We start from the raw sequence: 21,254 nt of genomic DNA, 5'->3' as shown, positions 1-21,254 counted from the left end.
TGCTTCGAGGACTCTTTCTGGTTTATTCCTTCCTTGGCATATTCTCATAGACTGTAGGGTATGGCGAAACATTTAACAGACCTCTTCTCATTAGATCGTATTGCTGGCTTTGAATGCCATTTCTCCATTCCTGATGATGTCCGTCTGTCGCTTGTGGCAGACAGCACTCTTGATATGGAGAGGGAGGACGAAACCACGATTGTCTTTCCTCTTTTGTCAATTGCAGAGGGTAGAGTCCGTTTCCCCCTTCACCCGTTTCTTAGGGCTGTGCTTCGCCATTGGGGTTTAATCCCTTCCCAACCTAATGTGAATTTCTTTAGAATCATAATGGGGGTTATAGCGCTCAACCGTCGCCTAAGAATTAACCTTGGCATTCCAACCATCCAGCATTGTTATGCCTTGGCTAAGTCTTCTGGTCGGCACGGGCGTTTCTTCCTTAGGGCCAAGGATATCGTCCATCAACTGATTACTATGCTTTCCAGTTCTGGAAAACGAGTTGATGATGTTATGGTCGTTGTCCAGGGTAATTGGGAATTTGGCAAAGGGGAGGATCACGTCGACTCTATTCCTAGACAGAGGGGCGAGCCAGGTGGCTGATTGCTTTCTCGCTTTTATTATTTGTTCATTTTTGTTGTAAAGCCTCTTCTTTGAAATGTTACGGCTTGGTTTGTGCAGGGAGAAATTTGAAGAAAGTTCTGTCTTCAACTGACGGCACCGTTCTTTCGGATATCGAAGTCGCGCTCAAATATTTCGGTCGTCGAAGTCTTCAGAAACAAGGTAGGGCGGCCCACATTCTGCTTCGTTACGAGCCAACATATACGACCTTCTCAGCGGCGAAAAATATCTCGGTTCTGGAGGGTGAAGACTCTCTCATCGCTCTTATTTTGTCCGACTTCAAAAACTTGAGGCAGGTTGGTTTTGAAAGGTCAGATTCGGAGCGGGGTGTAGCTAATATTATTGAATCAGATCAGTCCAAAACCGAGTCTGACGCGGTATTGAATTCAGCCGATCCCCCATCCACTTCGGGCCGAAGGGATCTTTCACTTGACGGCGTTTTTCACGACTTAGACGATATTCCCTCCGCAAACCCTGAAAACATGGCCGGGTTAAGCCTGACAAAACTTTCTAGGAAGGCAAATGCGAAAAGGTTGGCCGCGCGGCGAAGAGTGGAGGCCCTTCCGTCTAAAGTACCACCCACCACCGAATCTCAATTCTCCCTGCCTATTAGCGAATCAGAGTCCTTGCGCGTTATTGAGGTAGAGACGGCTGAAAATCGAGATGCCGAATCTACTTTGATCGTGCAGGCCGGCCAAGAAGTTGAGGTAGAGAAACGACCTACCGAGTTTGAAGCCGGCATAGAAGAACATGGCGGCAAACGTCCTCGATTAGAGGGATCGGACGTGATCGTTCCTTTTGTCATTCAGCCAATGATAAAAAAACATGCCGGTTTCTTCTGATGCTTCGGTGCTTAAAGATCCAGAAGTCGCATTCAGCTTGGCTACGTCTGTGTCGTTGCCGTTTGACAAGGAGGCTTTCCGGGTGGAAACGGATCTGAATGCGACAGCACTAGCCACCCAATCGGCACTTTTGGTACATACTCGAACTTAGCTTCACTTAATCCAAATATTGTTGAAGTTATGGTTTTAAATTCTTGTTTTACAGATCGTCGGATGGATAGCCGATATGGGTCGTCGCCATCGCGACGCCGTCAAATAGATTGGTCATTTGCACGAGGAAGTTGAAGGCCAGAGGAGAAAGGCCGAGATCGAAGCTTTGAGGGCGAACAAGGAAGCCTCAAGAGCCAACGCCGAGATCGAGAAGGCTCGTTGCACGGATCAATTGAGGTTGCATACCGAGAAGAAGGCGGACGCGAGCGAAGATGTTCTCAAGTTGGCTCAGAAGGCGATCTCCAAACTGGAGGCTGAGTTGGCTGAAATAAAGGCGGTGAAGGAATCAGCCGACTCGGAGTCTTCCAAAGTATTCGAGGCCGGGAAAAATGCTAGACTCGCCGAGTACGTGGACCAAGTCCCCAAGTTTGAAAATCGGGGATTCAAACACGACTGGCACAAAGCCCTTGCTGCTGCTAACGCTTCATTGATTATGCCAATACCATATGAGCAAGTGGATGTTGAGCTATTGGAGTCTGATTCCGATGGCTGATCCGGTCGACTGATAGTTTTTAGGATGTCGAATGTATTTTTACGGTTTTTAATTTAGTATTTTTCATCTTTTGCTACAGTCATAGTGTTTGTTTTTGCTAGACATTTTTATGCGGGCTTGTAGCTTTTTGTTTGGTAACTTGAGTATATAAAATTTTATGAGTTGTACTCAACTGGCTAAAGAAAATGTTGTTGATGAATGTTATTACTTTCGGTTATGGTTAGATCGGCTGCTTAGCTTAGGTATTTAGCCGATCAGATCTACCATTGCCTTAGCCAGGGCGCGAGCTTAGGAAGCCGAATGGGTGTGATTCGTGGTCTGGCTGAGGCACACATTGATCGGCGCTTGCGCTTGAAAACATGGCCGACCAGATTAGTAAATCTGCCCTTAGCCAGGGCGCGAGCTTGGGAAGCCGAATGGGCCTATCTCGTGGGCTGGCTGAGGCACAGATTGATCGGCGCTTGCGCTTGAAAACATGGCCGACTAGATTAGTAAATCTGCCCTTGCCTTAGCCAAGGCACGAGCTTGGGAAGCCAAATGGGCCTATCTCGTGGGCTGGCTGAGGCACAGATTGATCGGCGCTTGTGCTTGAAAACATGGCCGACCAGATTAGTAAATCTGCCCTTGCCTTAGCCAGGGCGCGAGCTTGGGAAGCCAAATGGGCCTATCTCGTGGGCTGGCTGAGGCACACATTGATCGGCGCTTGCGCTTGAAAACATGGCCAACAAGATTAGTAAATCTGTTATTGCCTTAGCCAGGGCGCGATCTTGGGAAGCCGAATGGGCCTATCTCGTGGGCTGGTTGAGGCACACATTGATCGGCGCTTGCGCTTGAAAACATGGCCGGCCGGATTAATAAAGTAAAACTGCCCTTGCCTTAGTCAGGGCGCGAGCTTAGGAAGCCGAATGGGTTGACGTTTGGGATTACTGACGTTGCCTCGGGAGAGCAGCAAACATTGAAGGATAAATGGGGCGGGTGCACGCCAGAGGCCCTACTTATTTCCATTCAGGCAACTTGGGAGGGACGAAGATTGACTGAATCAGACGCCGCAATGAGTCGTAGTAGTGAGCCTACGCGCAAAGGAAGAAGAACGTCCAAGGATCGGGAAGAAGAACGTCATCGAAGCATATCGCCCCGAAAGGACAGGCAACAACGGGGAAATTCTCCACACCCACGACCGACAATTGAGCCTGATGCGACGCCACGACCGTTGAGTTTTGCGGTTTTTGTGAGGAATAGACCAATGACGGAGGGGGATTCTATCATTAAAGACCCAGATGTGGCAGTCGAGTTCGCTCGACAGATATTCCCGCCGGAAGTCCAACAATCGATGGTCGGACGTCGAGATTTCGAAGTATTTCGAGACGGCATACATGGGGCCGTAAAAAGGCTATATATTGCTTACAAAGTCGGCATGCGTCTGCGGGAAGCGCGACGTGAGAGCGAGAAAAAAGACGAAAGGAATCGCAGTCTGGAGATTCGTGCGGAAAAGGCTGAGCGTGAGCTTCGGGAACTGAAGAATGTTCAAACGAGCACGTCGGTAGCGGCCAGTCAATCTAAATTGGTTGTTGCGGAGAGAGTGACCCAACGGACCTCGAGTTATGAAAAGGGGTTTCAGGACGGCCTAAAGGTCAGGATAGAGAAGACCAAACAGGACCTTGCCGAGGAGGTCTGCCGATGTGAAAATCCTGGATTCAAACACGGCTGGATCAAGGCCCTTCAAACCGAGGAAGCTCTCGAAGCCGTGGGCATTGATTCGGCCTTGCCCCTGTATCATCGCCACTACTTTCCTTATTCCGATTTCAAAATTGAGAAGAGCGACGATGAGGGTGTCGCATGAATAGACTTCGCGCCAAATAAATAGAATTTCTTTTATTTTCAACGTTTGTATTTGGTCTTGAAATGTTATGTGTTTAATTAATCGTATTATTTCAACTTTCTAACAAGTTTTGTGTTGCGTGGCGTAAATGTTTAAACATGTATTGACCAGCTTGAATTAAGAACGATTCTCAGTGAATATTTATTCGGCCAATAAAGTGGTGCGAATGCATCTCAAAAAAGGCCAATCCGGATTCGGAGCCTTAATCAGCCCTAAAGTGTCATGCACCGAAAGGGGCTCCGAATTCGGAGGCTTTATTTGGGCCAATCGTGATATGCACGAAGGGCGCTCCGAATTCAGAGTCTTAATTGGCCTTAATAGGCTTAAACGGCCCTAAGGTGTCATGCACCAAAAGGGGCTCCGAATCCGGAGGCTTTATTTTGGCCAATCGTGATATGCACGAAGGGCGCTCCGAATTCGGAGTCTTAATCGGCCTTAATAGGCTTAATCGGCCCTAAGGTGTCATACACCAAAAGGGGCTCCGAATCCGGAGGCTTTATTTTGGCCAATCGTGATATGCACGAAGGGCGCTCCGAATCCGAAGTCTTAATCGGCCTTAATAGGCTTAATCGGCCCTAAGGTGTCATGCACCGAAAGGGGCTCCGAATCCGGAGGCTTTATTTGGGTCAATTGTGATATCCACGAAGGGCGCTCCGAATCCGGAGTCTTAATCGACCTTAATAGGCTTAATCGGCCCAAAGGTGTCATGCACCGAAAGGGGCTCCGAATCCGGAGGCTTTATTTGGGCCAATCGTGATATGCACGAAGGGCGCTCCGAATCTGGAGCCTTAATCAGCCTTAATAGGCTTAATCGGCCCTAAGGTGTCATGCACCGAAAGGGGCTCCGAATCCGGAGGCTTTATTTGGGCCAATCGTGATATCTACGAAGGGCGCTCTGAATTCGGAGTCTTAATCGGCCTTAGTAGGCTTAATCGGCCCTGAGGTGACCTGCACCAAAGAGGGCTCCGAATCCGGAGACTTAATCGGCCCTAAGGTGACCTGCACCAAAAGGGGGTCCGAATCTGGAGGCTTATTTTGGCCTTAGAAGGCTTAATCGGCCCTTAAAGGCTTGGGGGTGAGCTTGAGAAAACGAGAAGCTTTGTATTGCAACGGTGGAATATGTACAAGTATCAAGCCCACAAGTCGGGTCAATGATAGAATTTACGTAAATGTGTTGAATTCCAAGGTCGTGGCAGGCTTCTTCCTGACATGTCTGAGAGCCGATATGCCCCTGTTCCTGCGATGGATTCTATCTGATAGGGGCCGTCCCAGTTTGGACCCAATTTTCCATCGGCCGGTCTCCAGTCGGCTGGAAGTACCTTCTTCAGGACAAGCTCCCCTGGCGTGTATCGGCGCAACTGAACTCCCTGATTATACGATTTGGCGAGCTGCTGCTGATACCGTGCCATGGATGCCAGGGCACGGTCTTTTCGCTCTTCAATCAGAATCAGATCCAGGGCAAGCATCATGTCGTTTCGGCCCATATCAAAAACTTGCGATTTCAGAGTTGGGAGGTCGATTTCCAAGGGTAAGATTGCCTGGGTTCCAAAGCATAGAGCAAACGACATTTCTCCAGTGGATCTCCTCAGCGTAGTACGATGAGCCCACAATACACTCGGCAATTCTTCGACCCATTTGCCTTTAGCCTTTTCCAATCTCTTTTTGATGCCGTCCAGGATGGATTTATTAAAGGCTTTGGCTTGACCATTGCTTTGGGGGTAGGCCGGTGTCGAGAAGTAAGGCCGAATGCCATATTTGCTGCATAACTCTCGATATACGCCACAATCAAACTGGGTGCCATTGTCTGAGATGAGAGCTCTTGAAATGCCGAATCATGTTATGATGTTTCTCCATACAAAGCGTTTAATGTCGGCATCTCGTATATGTGTTAAAGCCTCCACTTCAACCCATTTTGTGAAGTAGTCTGTCACGACGATTAAGAATCGCTTGTTCCCTGGGGCCCTGGGCAACGGTCCTACGATATCAAGTCCCCACTGAGCAAACGGCCAAGGGCTGGTGATAGAGTTCAACTCTTCAGCAGGCAGATGGGTTAATGGGGAGAACTTTTGGCACTGTTCACATTTTTTTACATAACTCTCCGCGTCAGCTCTCATTGTCGGCTAATAGTATCCCTGCATTATAGCTCGATGGGCCAGGGAGCGTCCGCCAGAATGGGCACCACAACTGCCCTCATGTATCTCTGTCAGAAGCTCCTCCACTTTGTCGGGGTGCACGCATTCCAAATATGGACCAGAGAGGGACTTTTTGTAAAGCCCTCATTGCGGATCCAGATAGTATCGCAGGGCTTTATTTCGCAACTTGTGTGCTTCTTTTTTGTCCTCTGGCAGTTATTCAAAAGAGAGGAATGCAGCAATGGGGTCCATCCAGCTTGGTGCGGATTCTATAACGTTGACGTGGATTTCCTCCGAAGGGCCAATACTCGGCTCTGGGATGAAACCTACTTCGATGGTCCGTTTGATCTCAGAATTGATGGCGGAGGCTAGGCACGCCAAGGCATCCGCGTGTATGTTCTGGTCGCGTGTTATTTGGTTCAGTTCGTAATGGTCAAATTTTGCCAGCAAGGAATTGGCCGTTTTCATGTAGGCCGCCATACGGTCGTTTCTTGCCACGTACTCCCCCTTTAGCTGATTGATTACCAATTTTGAATCACAAAACACAAGTAGACGCCGAGCGCCGAGAAGGTGCACATTCCGCAGATCGGCTAGAAGGGCTTCGTATTCGGCTTCGTTATTTGATGCTTCGAAGCCAAGCTTGACGGCCTGCTCAATTACTGCGCCGTCTGGAGACATGATTACAACTCCGGCACCACTGCCCCTTTGGTTAGATGATCCATCACAATATAATTGCCAAATATCCCCGACATAAATTCTCTAGTTCGGCTTTGGTAGAACTTCAGCCTTTGGTCGAACTTCATCAAGTTTGAGGCTGGCAAGCTCGCCGGTGAATTCGGCAACGAAGTCGACCAACACATGTCCCTTGATTACAATTTTAGGTAAAAATTGAATGTCGTATTGACCGAGTTCAAGAGCCCATTTTGAAACACGTCTTGATGCTTCTGCACTCCGTAGAACTGATCGGAAGGGATAATCTGTTAGCACCCCAATGCTATGTCCCTGGAAGTAATGCATCAGTTTTCTTGCCGCCATGACTAGGGCTAAGATGAGTTTTTCCAGCGGAAGGTAGCGTGTTTCGGCGTCAACCATTGCTTTGCTCACATAATACACTGGTCGTTGCTCCCCCTCCTCCTCTTTTAACAGTACGGCACTGACGGCCCTATCAGAAACTGCCAGATATAGGATGAGTGGATCACCAGCGGCGGGTGTTGTCAAGAGGTATTGAGCGGAGGTAGGTCTTGAGTCCGTTGAAGGCTGATTCGCATTCGGCGGACCATTCAAAAGCCTTACCCTGCCGTAGTGTCTGAAAGAATTGTCGGCAGCGATTTGTAGACCGGCTGATGAACCTGTTGAGTGCAGCGGCCATCCCCATCAACTTTTGGACTTCTTTTACTGAACGGGGGGAGCCGAGTTCCAAGATTGCTGTGACTTGCCTCAGGTTGGCTTCGATTCCTCAGTGATTGACGATGTAACCTAGGAATTTGCCAGAGCCGATCCCGAACGCACACTTGGAAGCGTTCAGTTTCATTCTGTATTTGCGTAAGATGCTGAATGTCTTTTCTAGATCAGCTATATGATTCTGTTCTTCTTTGGACTTGACCACCATATCGTCGATGTATACTTCCATAGTGTGGCCGAGTTGCTCTTTGAACATGGTGGTGACCAATCTTTGGTAGGTTGCCCCTACATTCTTCAGCCTAAAGGGCATAACTTTGTAGCAATAGGCTCCTCTTGGGGTGAGGAAGGCAGTTTTGTCCTGGTCATCCGGATGCATGGCGATTTGATGGTAGCCTCTGTAAGCATCGAGGAAGCTCATGCGTTGATGACGTGCCGTCGCATCGACGAGCTGGTCAATTCTATGTAGAGGAAAACAATCTTTGGGGCAAGCTTTGTTCAGATTCGTGAAGTCGACGCACACTTGCCAAGTCCCATTTTTCTTCTTGACCACCACTGTATTGGAGAGCCACGTAGGGTAAGTGACTTCTCTAATTGCCCCGGCGTCAAGCAGTCTGTCTACCTCCTCAACAACGGCGGCAGTGTGCTCTGCGGCTGACCGTCGGCCTTTCTGAATGATCGGCTTACATTTTGGATCGACATTCAAATGGTGCTGTGAAACTGACGGGTCTATTCCCGGCATTTCGTACGGAGTCCACGCAAAGACGTCAAGGTTGTTGAGTAAGAAAGAGATCAGCTGCTGCCTGTCAGCCTGATTCAAAGAGGCGCCGATCATGAAGAACTTTTCTGGGCTGCCATCAATGTCAACTCGGTCTAAATCTTTCGTGGCCTTCTCATTTGGATACCGCCCAACATCGTCCAGGATCTCCCGATTTGGCACCTCAATGAAGTTTACTTGTAGTTCCTTTGGCGTTCTGCCGGCAAGGAGATAACATGCTTGTGTCGATTTCTGGGATCCGCGGATTTGCTCAATGCTGTGTTCTGTTAGGAAACGTAGCAGTTGATGATAGTTGCTTGGGACAGCCTGCAAGGTATGCAACCACGATCACCCCATGATGAGATTGTACGATGATGGCAGCCTGACGACCAAGAATTCCACGTCCACCGTTCTGAAGCCTGCTCGAACAGGTAAGCTGATCTTTCCCAATGGGTACTCTGGAGTGGCATTAAAGCTGAATAGTGGATAAGGAGACGGAGTCAGGTCTGACTCGCTGAATCCGAGTTTGGTGAAGGTTTTATAATACATAACCTCCGAGGTACTGCCCTGGTCGATAAGAACGCGTTCGACGGTGAACCGGTTTACGCGCAGCTCAACAACCAACGGATCGATGTGAGGGAGTGTTACACCGTTCAAATCAAAATCGTCAAAGGTGATACTTGGCGTTTCTCGGGGCCGCTTTGCTGGCGTGAGTTGCTGTTGGGGGCCTGGATGTGATTGGATCGCATGCACGGCCGGGGCTGCTGGCAGGCTGTATATCATGTGGACGGTGTCAAGTGGAAATGCATCCTTCGGACGGGCAGGTGTTTCGACCACACTCCTCCGGACGCATTAGTGGAGACGTCCATCCTTTACCAACTCCTCAAGATGATCTGTTGAAGCATGGCGGCCGTCAGTTTCTTGCTGCCGAGTCCGAAATCGTCGATCATTTGCCCTCGGGGGTCGCTCAGAAGCCTGGCGCACCGTTTGTTTGGATTTTGCTATTTCCGAGGCTAGATCGCGACGAAGGCGTTCGTTCTCAGCGATGATGTTGTCCAACCTCTGTTTGGTTTGCCTAGCTTGTGCCATGGTTGCTTCTATTGTCTTTTGCATTGGGTTTGGAGATGAACAGAGGTCCGAGGCAAGTCTTGCTGCGATGGTTTTTGGTCCAAGCGAGTTCACTGGAATGAGGTCACCTCTCTGTGCAGTCTCGTCAGTGGCTATCGGAGGATCTTCAGTCACGCCTGCCATGGATGTATTTGAGTATTCCCACAGACGACGCTAGTTGTGGAGAAGTGGTTTTGGAAATACTCTTCAGATCCTGGGAGACGCTAGTGATCCTCAGCTAGTCACCTGAAAAGACACAAACACTCCGGTCGAGGGTGCTGGAATTAGTACTCCGACGGACAAGTTAGTTCAGACACTCAGAACAACTTGTTTTCCAAATTTAGTAAAATGATTCTTAAATACCTTTCTAAATCTATGGTTCTTGTATTTATACTTGCTTTTTGGGCCTCGGGGCCTGAGCCTACTTTTATCCCATTCCCCTTTTATTCATTCGGAGCCACTGACCTCCGTCTATTCGGCTTTCCTAACGTATTCGGCGTCCTAGTCACGCAATATAAAGGCGTATAGTATCTAATTTCCGGAGTACGCATCTTCTGACTCTTCTACTTATTCGGCTCCCACAGGTTTCTAAAATTCTTAATGTATTTATCTTTACTCCGGTTGAAAAATTACGTGGTGGATTTTTTTGTTATTATGAAACTCAATTTTCAAAAAAAATTCTACTCTTTTAAAGTTTTTTTTTTTGTTTCCAAAAACTTGTTATCGTCTCTAGATTATGAAACTAATTTAAATATAATAAAGTTAATTTTTTTATATGTCATGTTATACAATAGGTAACATCTTGTAGTTCTCCGCTTATTACTTTAGTACCAATTATATTTCCTGTGAAACAAAGACCAATGGGTGCTAAATAGCTTCTTGATTCTAATGAAATATTTTCAACAAAAATAAATAAATTCTAATGTAATATTTTTCATTATAATCATTGGACAAATTATTTTTCTTGAATAATTGAATTATTATGGTTGCAACAATGTGATGGTAGCGGATTTTAGAGAGATAAAAAGTTGAATAAAGTATTTTAATGACTTTATTTCACTTGAAATCATTTCCTTTTTTTTAATTATTTTTTTGTTTATTTATTTAGATAGAGTTTATTTATTTATTTTATAGGATCAAATTTTGCGACAATTGAACTACACAATTAGTCCTAGTTAATTGACACAATATAATCAAATTCTATTAAAAAGTTAAAGAATATATTAATAGAAAAAGATTTAAATTAAAATATATATATGCATAAGTTATCTAAAATATTTAAGACTCCTAAACACATGTCTTTTAACATTAATATTAAGATTAATCACAAAAAGGTTGTTAAGAGATTAAATAATTTTTTATTTGAGTAATAAGTGGCCAATTATAAATTGCCGTATTGCTTGGGATGTAGGAACTCCTACATAAAGGGTTGGAGGAAAATCTTTTCCATAAATTTTTACAGCCTTTGTCAATTGAAAAAAAAAAAAAAATTTGTTGGATTTCGATCTCTGTGTTATTTTGGTTATTTTATTTTTAATTTTTGTAGTGCTCTCATAAATGATTAATGTGAAGTTTTTCAACATAATATAAAATTATTGAGAATTTAAAGAAACATTTTCCTATTTATATTATTCTTTTATATAAGATGAATTTAGATGTTTAGATCACTATTTTATAGGTAGGTCTCATAAAAATCAAATAAAATGTCACTTTTGATTTCAATCAACTATGCAGTGCAATAAAAACTCTTCATTATTTGTTTACAAATGTTTATCATCATTAAAATATGTTTATATACTTATAGGTCATGTTTGTTTGGGCGGACTGGATTAGCATTCCCATGACTAATAGTCCTAGGACTACCAATCCGTTGGATTATGTATCCTATCTTAACTAATAGTCAAGTTTAAAATAATTAATCCGTACTTTAATTGTTTAACCAAACATCGGATTAATAATTTTATTGGACTATTAGTCCAATCCCAAGCTCATGTCCACCCAAACAAACATGGCCATAGTGTTATTTGTTAATGGTGAAGTGCAGCCCATTGCTGAACCCAGATTAGAGAAAGATGAAGCCGAGCTGGCAGATGTGGTGGATGATGATGTGGGATTAACCAATGAGTTAGTTGAAGGAAATTTGCCAACTAGAGGGAAGGGAGGAGATGAGATGGTTGCGGAAGGTAACTGGCTGATGGCCTCAATAGTTGAAGAAACTACAGATTACATGGAGAAATCAAATGAAGCTGCCAAAAGTAGATGTACAGTTGGCATTGGGAAGGCAATTGAAGAGGGCACACGTGAAGCAGAGACAATGATGAAAGGAAAAGGAGGACTAAAGCGGGGGTGTAATGATGAGACACTAAAAGTAGGTGGTCAACCTCATACATCAGGTTCTGTGAGAAGTTTGAGTGAGGCTTCGAGGGCCAGACCAGGTATTAACTTGGAGGTCTTACTGGGCCAGAAGCAGTGCATTAACAAGACCATTGGGCCAGGTATTATTCATCCGTATAATTCTAGTTCTAGCCAGTCCAATGTATGGGCTGAGCATGGGCCTATTTTGATGGGTTCTAAGTCCAGTGAGTGTAATAATATTGGTGTATCCATATGTAAAGCTGTGTCGAACAAGATGAAGTTTAGAAATAAAAAAGAGAAAAGAAAAGTGGGTGCTAGAAACTCCATGGCAGTAGGTGGATTTTCTGGTTTTGCAAGAAGGCTAGGACATGGAGGGGCTGGATCAAGTAAAGGCAATCACAAAAGAGTGGTTGTTAGGTCGGCAACTGCCGCAATGCTGAAGTCTGTATCAGATAAATCGCAGCACAGTTGCTCCGAAGGAAAATTACATGAAGCTCAATTAACTCTTCTTTTGGGTAAAAGGTTGGGGGTTGACTGTCTGGGCCAAGATAAAGCAGTGATTCAAAACCTTGTTCGGATGGAGGAGGTGGACAAAGAAAGGATTGGTGAAGGAGTAGAAGGGGCAAATTAATGAGCCCCTACCAGGTGATATAAAAGAATACAAATATGTTAATATGAAGTGGTTAAGACGGAATACAGAAGGATTGGTAGGTTTGAGAATATGAGAAAAATTAGGAGGGTCTTGGTTGATAAGAAAATAGATTTGGCATTTTTTTAAGAAACAAAGAAGGCAGGTTTTTCATCTGTGGATGTTAAAAGAGTGTGGCCTAGAGATAAAATGGAGTTCATGGTTGTTGATGCTGAGGGTAGGGCTTGGGGGTTGCTATGCATATGGGATCCTGAGGTGTTTCAACTATCAGATTGTTGCAGCAATAGGCATTTCATTATGCTTACAGGTACAGTCCTTAACTCTTTTGATTGTGTTATCATTAATGTGTATGCTCCTAATGATTCTGTGAGGAGAAGTAAATTATGGGAGACTCTGGTAAGGTTGAAAGTAAGTTTTACTAAACCTTGGTGCATAGGTAGAGACTTCAATGAAATTAGATCAGTGGATGAAAGAGTGGGTTGTTCAAGGAGGGAAAGAGGTATAAAAGACTTCAACGACTTTATAGATAGGTGTGAGTTGACTGTGTTACAAATGTTGGGTAGGAAATATACCAGGTGTAATGCAATTGATGGTAATAAATTGAGCAAAATTGATAGATTCCTACTGAGTCTTGAGTGGATCGAAAAATTTAAGTTCAAACTGTGGGGTTTGCCGAGACTCATTTCTAATCATTGCCCTTTACTCTTAATGGAGGATATAAGGGATTGGGGGCCCAAACCCTTCAAGTTTTATTATGCTTGGTTGTTGCATCCCAACTTTGCTTCATTCTTGGAGAATGTTTGGTTAAAGTTTCAGCTAAATGGAAGTGCAGGTGTAATATTGCAAAGGAAATTACAGAACTTGAAGCTAGCATTGAAGAAATGGAGCAAAGAAGTGTTTGGTAATGTCTCAGAGAAAATTAAAGAAGCTGAAAGTCAGCTTCACTCTTTGGATTTGTTGGCTGAAGTCAGACCTTTGGTGGAAGCAGAGCTGATGCTCAAAAGAGAATCAAGTAGTGAACTGTGGAGGCTCAGTAGAATGTTGGAATGGTCTTGGCTGCAAAAGTCAAGATTGGAGTGGAACTTAAAAGGGGATAGAAATACTCGATTTTTTCATGTGATGGCTAGTAGTATGTAGAATAGGAATGCTCTGAACTTTATTCTGGTGGAGGGGATGGTGGTTGAGGATCCACAGCAGGTGAAGGATGTGGTATGGGCTCACTTTAACAGGCACTTTTCAGAAGCATGGAGGGATAGACCTGCCTTATCTGGTAATTTTACGAGCATCAGTGGTGGTGTGTGGTTTCAACAGTTGGAAGCAAAGTTTTCGGAAGATGAGCTATGGGCAACAGTCAAAGAGTGCAATGGAAATAAAGCACCAGGTCCCAATGGCTTTAATTTAATGTGTATACAAAAGAATTGGAAGGTGTTTAAAGAAGATGTGATGTTGTTCATGAAAGAATTCCACAGTTTGGGTAAATTGGCTTATGGCTTGAACAGCTCATTCATCACTTTAATTCCAAAAAAGGTCAAGGCAGTCAATCTTAAGGACTATAGACCGATAAGCTTGATTGGTTCGATGTACAAGATTTTGTCTAAGGTTCTGACCAATAGACTCAAGCTAGTTATGCCAGAAGTTATAAGTGAAACCCAATCAGCTTTTTTGAGAGGAAGAAATATCCTGGATGGGGTTTTGATCGCAAACGAAATTGTGGATGGGTGGAAGAAAGCTAAAAAGAAGGGGGTGTTGCTCAAACTCGATTTTGAAAAAGCTTATGATTCCATCAACTGGGGTTATTTGCTTTCCATGCTGTCAAATTTTGGTTTTGGATCTAAATGGATTAATTGGATGAAGAAGTGTATTTTATCTACTAGAATCTCTGTTCTTGTGAATGGGTCACCAACCAATGAGTTTAGCCCTCAAAAAGGGCTAAGACAAGGTGATCCATTATCACCCTTTCTGTTCAATTTGGCTGTAGAAGGGCTTAGTGTTCTACTGCTCAAAGCAAAGGAATTGGGTCTGATTAAAGGGGTGCAGATTGGAGTTAATGGGGTGATTGTTTCACACCTTCAATTTGATGATGATTCTTTACTCTTCTGTGAAGCTGATATGGAGGAGGTAATGAATCTTAAAAGAATTTTAAGGTGCTTTGAAATGGTTTCAGGTCTTAAGATCAATTTCCACAAGAGTGTGGTTTGTGGGGTTGGAACTTCAGTCAACACTCTTAAGGATTTCACTTCTGTGCTTAATTGTAAACCTCAGAACATGCCGCTGGAATTTCTGGGTTTACCTCTGGGTTCTTCTCCAAGTATGAGGAAATTTTGGCAACCTATTTTAGACAAGATAAAAGGCAGACTTACTGGATGGAAAAGGAGACTCTTCTCATTTGCTGGAAGGTTGACCCTCATCAAATCAGCCTGTCCCTCTTCAGGTTGCCAGAAGGAGTGGCCAAGGAACTAGATAGAATTCAAGCAGCTTTCTTATGGGGAGGCACAGAATTGAAAAGAAAAATTCACCTAGTGCAGTGGAAGGATGTAACCAAGAGCATTAATCAAGGTGGGTTGGGTATTAGGAGAATAAGAGAGGTAAGTTCTTGCTTATTATTGAAGTAGTGGTAGAGATTTGCCAATGAAGATCAAGCATTATGGAAAAAGGTGATTTGTCATAAGTATAAAATTAAAGTTGGAGCTCGGTTCCCAAATCAAATTGGTGGCATTAGATGGTCGAAGTTATGGGGTGATATCATTACAGTGGCAGAGCATAGTATTGTAGACGTCCCCGAACGTCCCGGGAGGATGAGTCCCCCGTTTTGTTCATTGAGCTCACTACAGTTCAGGACTCAAAGTCATGGTCTTGTATCTAATCTCGCAGAGTACAATGCAAGACCGATGAATCGTCAAAGAGTCCAAATCCGGCAAATCGTTTTTGAAAACAGATTTTTTTGAAAGAAGTGCCAAACATGGACTGCTTTGCCAGATACAGAGTCGCCACCTAAATATTTTATTTTGAGAAATTTAGGAAACCCTGACTCATTGCCTAAGGCCACGTGTCCGTCATCACCAAAGTTGCCTCGGCTCGGGAACTTGGGTACGATTGGGGAAGGTCACTTCGTGAGCACCCCCGCTCGCCCGATCAAAGATCAGCCTCTACTAACCATGATATCTAGTTTTGAAAACATTATGCGTTCCTATTCCGATTAATTAGCAAGAATTACTATGTGATGCGCACAGCATACAAGTATAGACTAGATCGCCTAATTTGGAACAAAGCATTGCATATCCGTTTGTTTGGAAATGTTTGAAGTTTGCTACTCGCAAGTAGGCTAAAATGCGGATTTTAATGAATTATCCCAATTCAAGTAATCCAACCTTCACCCACAAACATTCAGGTAGGTATATTACATAAGTATATAGCCACATGGTAAGCATGCTTTCATGCTAACAATCACACTCATGCGAGATGCTAAAGCATAAATGCTTACATCGTACTCCGGGCCAAAACAGAGAACTCGTTAGCAATCATGCATGATCCAAGTCCATGTTAAGTGCCTAATGTATTGCATACAAAATGCAGTCTAGAATAGGCTCGGCTAATCCTAGGACTGCATGTGAACTGCAACCGATAACACGTATTCAAGTTAGATTTGAAATACTATGCAGTTAGTATGATGCGCCGAGCCCGGTGCATGCAATACAGATAAATGAATGCACGCATACATAGCATAAGGTATGCTAATTGAAATATGCCCTAAATCTAACCATCATAAGCGGGTAAATAAAAGGGAGAAAGAAATGGGGTTGGAAGACATGCACACACGCACTCACACTTATTACAAATTTGCCCTCACTCGGAGGGACCGAATAAATAATACAAACCACCTAATTTACTAACTCACAAGCTAATTAATTATTACAGAACCAAATTGAATAACTAGCTACAACTAATTATTACACAACTTAATTAATTAATGAATCAATTAACTAATTAATGAATGACAACAAGCAGGTAGGGAAAGCAGTAAACAGTGCTATTCCAGCTCTGTTTGAAGAAGGGAGGCATGCATGCTCGCTTCGGTTCTTCGCCTCGAAACGCCTTCTGGTTGCTCTTTAGAGGCTCTGTTTGCAGGGTGTCTTCCAGCGCTTGTTGCTGGACCTTACCAAAACACTGCAGGGGAAGTCACCAGTGGCCTGCCGGCCATGGAAGGATCACTGCTAGCCAAAGGTGGTCCATTGCCAGCCAAGGGTGGCACACTGCCGGCCATCAGTGACAGGCTGCCGGCCACTGGTGTGCTGTGACACCAAACTACAACGAAGCACAAAATAGAGAAAATGGAGGGTTTCCCAAGGACATGTACGCACCATGGCACTCCAAATCACCTCAAAACATCAAGGGAGAGGCCTAGTCAGATCCACGACCATCAATCACGCATCCTGATGCATGATGGCCAAAGATCCAACTTGTGCAAATCAATATGAAAATGAATGCACAAATAAAGCAAGTAAAGCCTAGAACTCTATCATGAATCATCAAGAGCTTCAGCGACCGAGAATTGAAACACGTTCCATCACTCAGAGTATGAAACACCCATCGTTCCTTGTGCTCGGATTAACACTTAATCCAAGCAATGCAACACATAAGCATGGCAAACATGCAACATGACCTAAATGTGCAAACATGCAACTAAACCAAGCATGCAACAAGCATATAAGCATGATGTGAGGTGATGACCTTGGACAACATGACAAAATGCAACATGAACATGTGAGCATGCAAGGTATGCAAAGTTAAACAAGTATGCGACAACATACGAAATGAAACAAGCATGCGACAACATGGTAAGATGGTCTTACACCAAAGATGGACGGCTCTCCACTAGGTCCAAATCAGTAGCCAAAGCGATGAATTAAGCCATACAACACACTCAAGCATGCGAAATGCGAAAGGTTCATCAAAGGGGCCTAAAAGGGCAACTCTCAAAAGTGCCTAAGAAGTGACAAATGTGCAAGCGTGTAACAACACTATATGCACTGAAATGAGATGATATATGATGCCAAATCATTTAAATAGCTCAAGGATAGCATGCGCGAATCACCGAAACACGAAACTTGCAAGGCCAATTATACTACAGCTACACAAAGCATGAAGGATATGGCAAGGGCAACCTAAAACAGTCCTAGTACATGTTGATATGAGACTAAAACATGCAAGGAAGTAAGCCAAAGCAAGCTAGCATACAATGCTAAAACATAGGACATGCAAGGCTACAAAAGAGGCGATGCACTGCACCTATTAGAACCAATCATGGCATGACTTGGACAACCAAAAACAGAGTTACATCATGGTATATTAGGACCCAAAATGTACTGAAATGATGAGCCAAAGGCTTAGGCTAAGTGGCATGCGCAAAAGTCCATTCTTGAGGCATAAAGCACAAGCTATACAAAGCATTCAAGGCATGTCAAATGCAAGTGTATGACAACATTTCATGGACTGAAATAGTATGTGGAATGAGGGCAAGGCATGCAAACATCACATGTATGGCATGGTAGGGGCCTCAAAACCCAAAACTAGCCTAAGCATTTACACTATAGCTATACAAAGCATGAGTGATATGGCCATGGTAGCCCAAAAAAGTCCTAGAACACTTCAAAATAAGCACAAAATCAAGTTTGAGCAAAGCCAAAATATGCTAGTATGATGAGTCAAAACATCATGCACAAAGGGCGAGTACACGTGATTTGTTCTACACCTATATGGAGCATGCAAAGGATGATTAAACCAACTATGGATAGGGTCATATCATGCCAAATGATGACCAAATACATGCTGGAACGTAAGCCAAACAAGCTAAAATGACATGGCGTGGCATGGATCATATGAAGCTAGTTTAGGAGATTTACATTACAAGTGCATCATGCAAGCATGGAGTGACAAAACCGACCCAAAACAGGTTCATGGCATGGTAAAACATCACCAAAAACCCACTGAAATGGGCTCAACACAAGCTAAGCACACATGCTATTTTGATGAGCTGTGGATGGAGTTACACTACACATACTATATGCATGCAAGACATGACCAAACCAGCCATGGAAAGGGCCAAGGCAGGTCCTAAAAGTCACAAAAATAGGCCTGAACCAAGCCTCAAAGATGCATGGAGGGATGGTCCTTTGGAAGGCCAAAAGTGCAAGCAAAGAGGAACACAAAGAGAGGGGACTACCCCCTGTGATTTAGGACCTCAAAACCACACCTTTACCACTGAAAATCCATTGGATTTCAGTGGTAGGAAGGCCAAACCAAGGCTAGCTCGGGGGCTCCAAGATATGGCTTAAAACAAAGCCAAACAAAGCAAGAAAGGGGGTTACACACCCTTAACAGCAAAGTGACCTTAACCAAACTTAAAAAGCACTTAAAAACAAAACTTTTTTCAGTTATAAGCAAAGCCTAAATCAATATGCAAAGAGGGCTAAAGCAAGGTGCAAGAAAGTGCAAAAATGAAGGAAATGCTCACCCTTGAAGACCCTCTTCGAAACCAGCAATTTCAGGGGGTGGAAGCTTGCTTTCAGACCTCAAGAAGACCTCCCAAGAATCTTGGTTCAATGGTGGTGGTGTGTCTCTATGTGTTGTAGTGTAAAAGTGCAAGGAAATCCAATTTCTAAGCACTAAACTCAAGCAATATAGAGAGAAATGGAGTCTTTCCTCTTCAAAAGTTCAGAACCCTGTCTAAGGAAGAAGCCTCTTCCTAATATAGAGGAATGAAAAGCCAAAGCTTCTTCAAGAAGCTTTGCAAGGCCTTCATCCCTCCATACACGTGTATGGAGGGGAGCAAATAAAAAACCAGCTAGCTCAAAAGATTTGGAGGAAAACCAGCTGAGACAGGGGGGGTGCCGGCCATCATCAATGGCCCGTAGTGGCTCATTGATGGCCGGCAGGGCCTCATCAATGGCTGGCAGGAACAAGTCCATGGCCGGCAGTGCCATGACATGGCCGGCAGTGCACCACAGGGTCCACTCTAACAGGACCTAGTCAAGGTCCAAAAATGGGGCAGAAAGGATACAAAGTCCGGGAAGCTCGAACCGGTGACGTTCCGTCGCGACAGTCGAGTACTCAGCGAGCAATCGAACTAGTTGTTGGGTGTACCTGCAAGCACAACTAAGTCCCAAGTCCCGAGGACGGTCAAAAATGGGGTGTCTACAAGTATCACTCTATTTCAATTTTTTGCCAACAATTTTCAAATTAAAGTGGGTAATGGGAATAGAGTGAGATTTTGGCATGATTTGTGGTGTGGTGGTACTTGTTTTAAAGAGGTTTTCCCTAGATTGTTTTCACTCTCTACAGAGAAGAATGGTTCTTTAAAGTTTTTTGTTGACAGAAAAGGAATCTCTGGGGCTTGGGATCTTTGTTTAAGAAGGCCTTTAAGGCAGTGGGAGGTTGAGGAGGTATCCAGGCTCACTGAAATGTTAAGAGCAGCTCCTATGTTAAGTTTGGGGGTTAAAGATAATCCAAGATGGTTGGCTTGTAAACCAGGTCAACCCTTTGTTGCTTCTCTTTACAGGAATTGTGAAATGGGTTTTAGTGAAGCTGCAAGTACTTGTAGACTGGTGTGGATTAATTATATTCCACCCAAAGTTCAATTTTTTGGTTGGTTAGCTTGGAAACACAAGATCAAAACTTCTGCTTTCCTGCAAAGGGTTGGAGTTCTGGGTGAGGAAGCCTCAACTAAGTGTATTTTCTGTAAATCAGAGGTAGAGTCTGCTTCACATGTCCTCATTTCTTGTCCTCTGATCTGGAAGGTGTGGTCTAGTTTAGTGCAGTGGTGGGGTTTGGTTTGGGTTGTGCCTGGTTCTGTTGAATGCTTGTTGCATTGGTGGGATGGCACCTGTCTCATGAAAGCTGAAAGGAGAATATGGCTTGCTATCCCTCTAGTTGCCCTGTGGTCTATTTGGAAACATCAGAATGATTGCTTGTTCAATAGTGTTCAACCGGATATGGAGGAGCTTAAGGAGTCTATTATTATCAGGTTAGCTATTTGGCTGAAGGCTTCTTCTAAGGACTTTCAATTCTCCATTAATGATTTTCTTTATAATATCAGCCAGATTCGAGTTTGTTTAGGTGGTCGGGGTTGAGTGTATTTGCAGCAGCAACAGTGCTTTGGCTTTTATTCTACTATCTTCTGGTGTGCAGCAGCAGCATATGTGGGTTGGTCTCTGTGTGTATGTGGGTTGGTTTCTGGTGCTGTGTGGTGTTTCAACTCTGTTTCAGACCTGGAGGTGTCTCTGTTCCTCTTCTATGCTGCAGTTTGGTCACTCTGTTACATTGCAGTAGTTGTTAATCTTTCCTGCTGTCTGCTGGTTCTTTTGTTGGTTGTTTTGATTGGTTTCTCACCAATCTTGTTTAGCTTTGTTGCTATTGTTTTTCCCGCTTTGTTGATGTATTTTCCAAGTCCTTATTTTTTCATCAGTAAAGCTCTTTTTTGCCGTTCAAAAAAAATGTCATCATTAACACAGATACAGACATTAGTTATCGTGATCTTTTTTGATAAGATGAGTCACCACTCTAAATCTCTCAACTTATAGTGCCAAGCTCCATGTGGTCATAAAAAAATATTTCTCAATTAAATACAATATTTCAATAACACTTGTATATTATAGTGACAAAAGTTGTATCGATTTGCTGTTACTAAATGGCTTCGTTTGGGAAGTTGGATTAACTTTTTAGTTTTTTTGTTTTTTGACTATTTTAATTCAGGTTAAAAAGTTCGTTCGGGTTAGTTTTTTTAACTTTTGTAAGAAAAAAAAATGAAATTATTATGATTTG

The 21,254-nt window shown here is 43.8% G+C and overlaps 2 protein-coding genes across 2 annotated transcripts; both read left to right on the top strand.

The window, feature by feature from the left end:
* The first annotated feature begins 12,626 nt into the window (after nt 1-12,626).
* LOC145805420 (uncharacterized) lies at nt 12,627-13,574 on the top strand. The gene has a single exon (XM_082900553.1). It carries the CDS (start codon nt 12,627-12,629, stop codon nt 13,572-13,574), a length of 948 nt encoding a protein of 315 aa, XP_082756679.1.
* A 36-nt stretch (nt 13,575-13,610) lies between these two features.
* LOC145805419 (uncharacterized) lies at nt 13,611-20,762 on the top strand. Its single transcript, XM_082900552.1, has 4 exons — nt 13,611-14,601; nt 14,700-15,022; nt 19,745-20,539; nt 20,622-20,762. Exons 1-4 carry the CDS (start codon nt 13,611-13,613, stop codon nt 20,760-20,762), a joined length of 2,250 nt encoding a protein of 749 aa, XP_082756678.1.
* The last annotated feature ends 492 nt before the right edge of the window (nt 20,763-21,254 follow it).

The sequence above is a fragment of the Camellia sinensis genome, chromosome 13 (assembly GCF_055761805.1).
Source record: "Camellia sinensis isolate YWXY chromosome 13, ASM5576180v1, whole genome shotgun sequence".
Classification (NCBI taxonomy): Eukaryota; Viridiplantae; Streptophyta; class Magnoliopsida; order Ericales; family Theaceae; genus Camellia; species Camellia sinensis.
The sequence above is the reverse complement of the archived record's forward strand: the minus strand, read 5'-3'. Positions and strand labels throughout refer to the sequence as shown.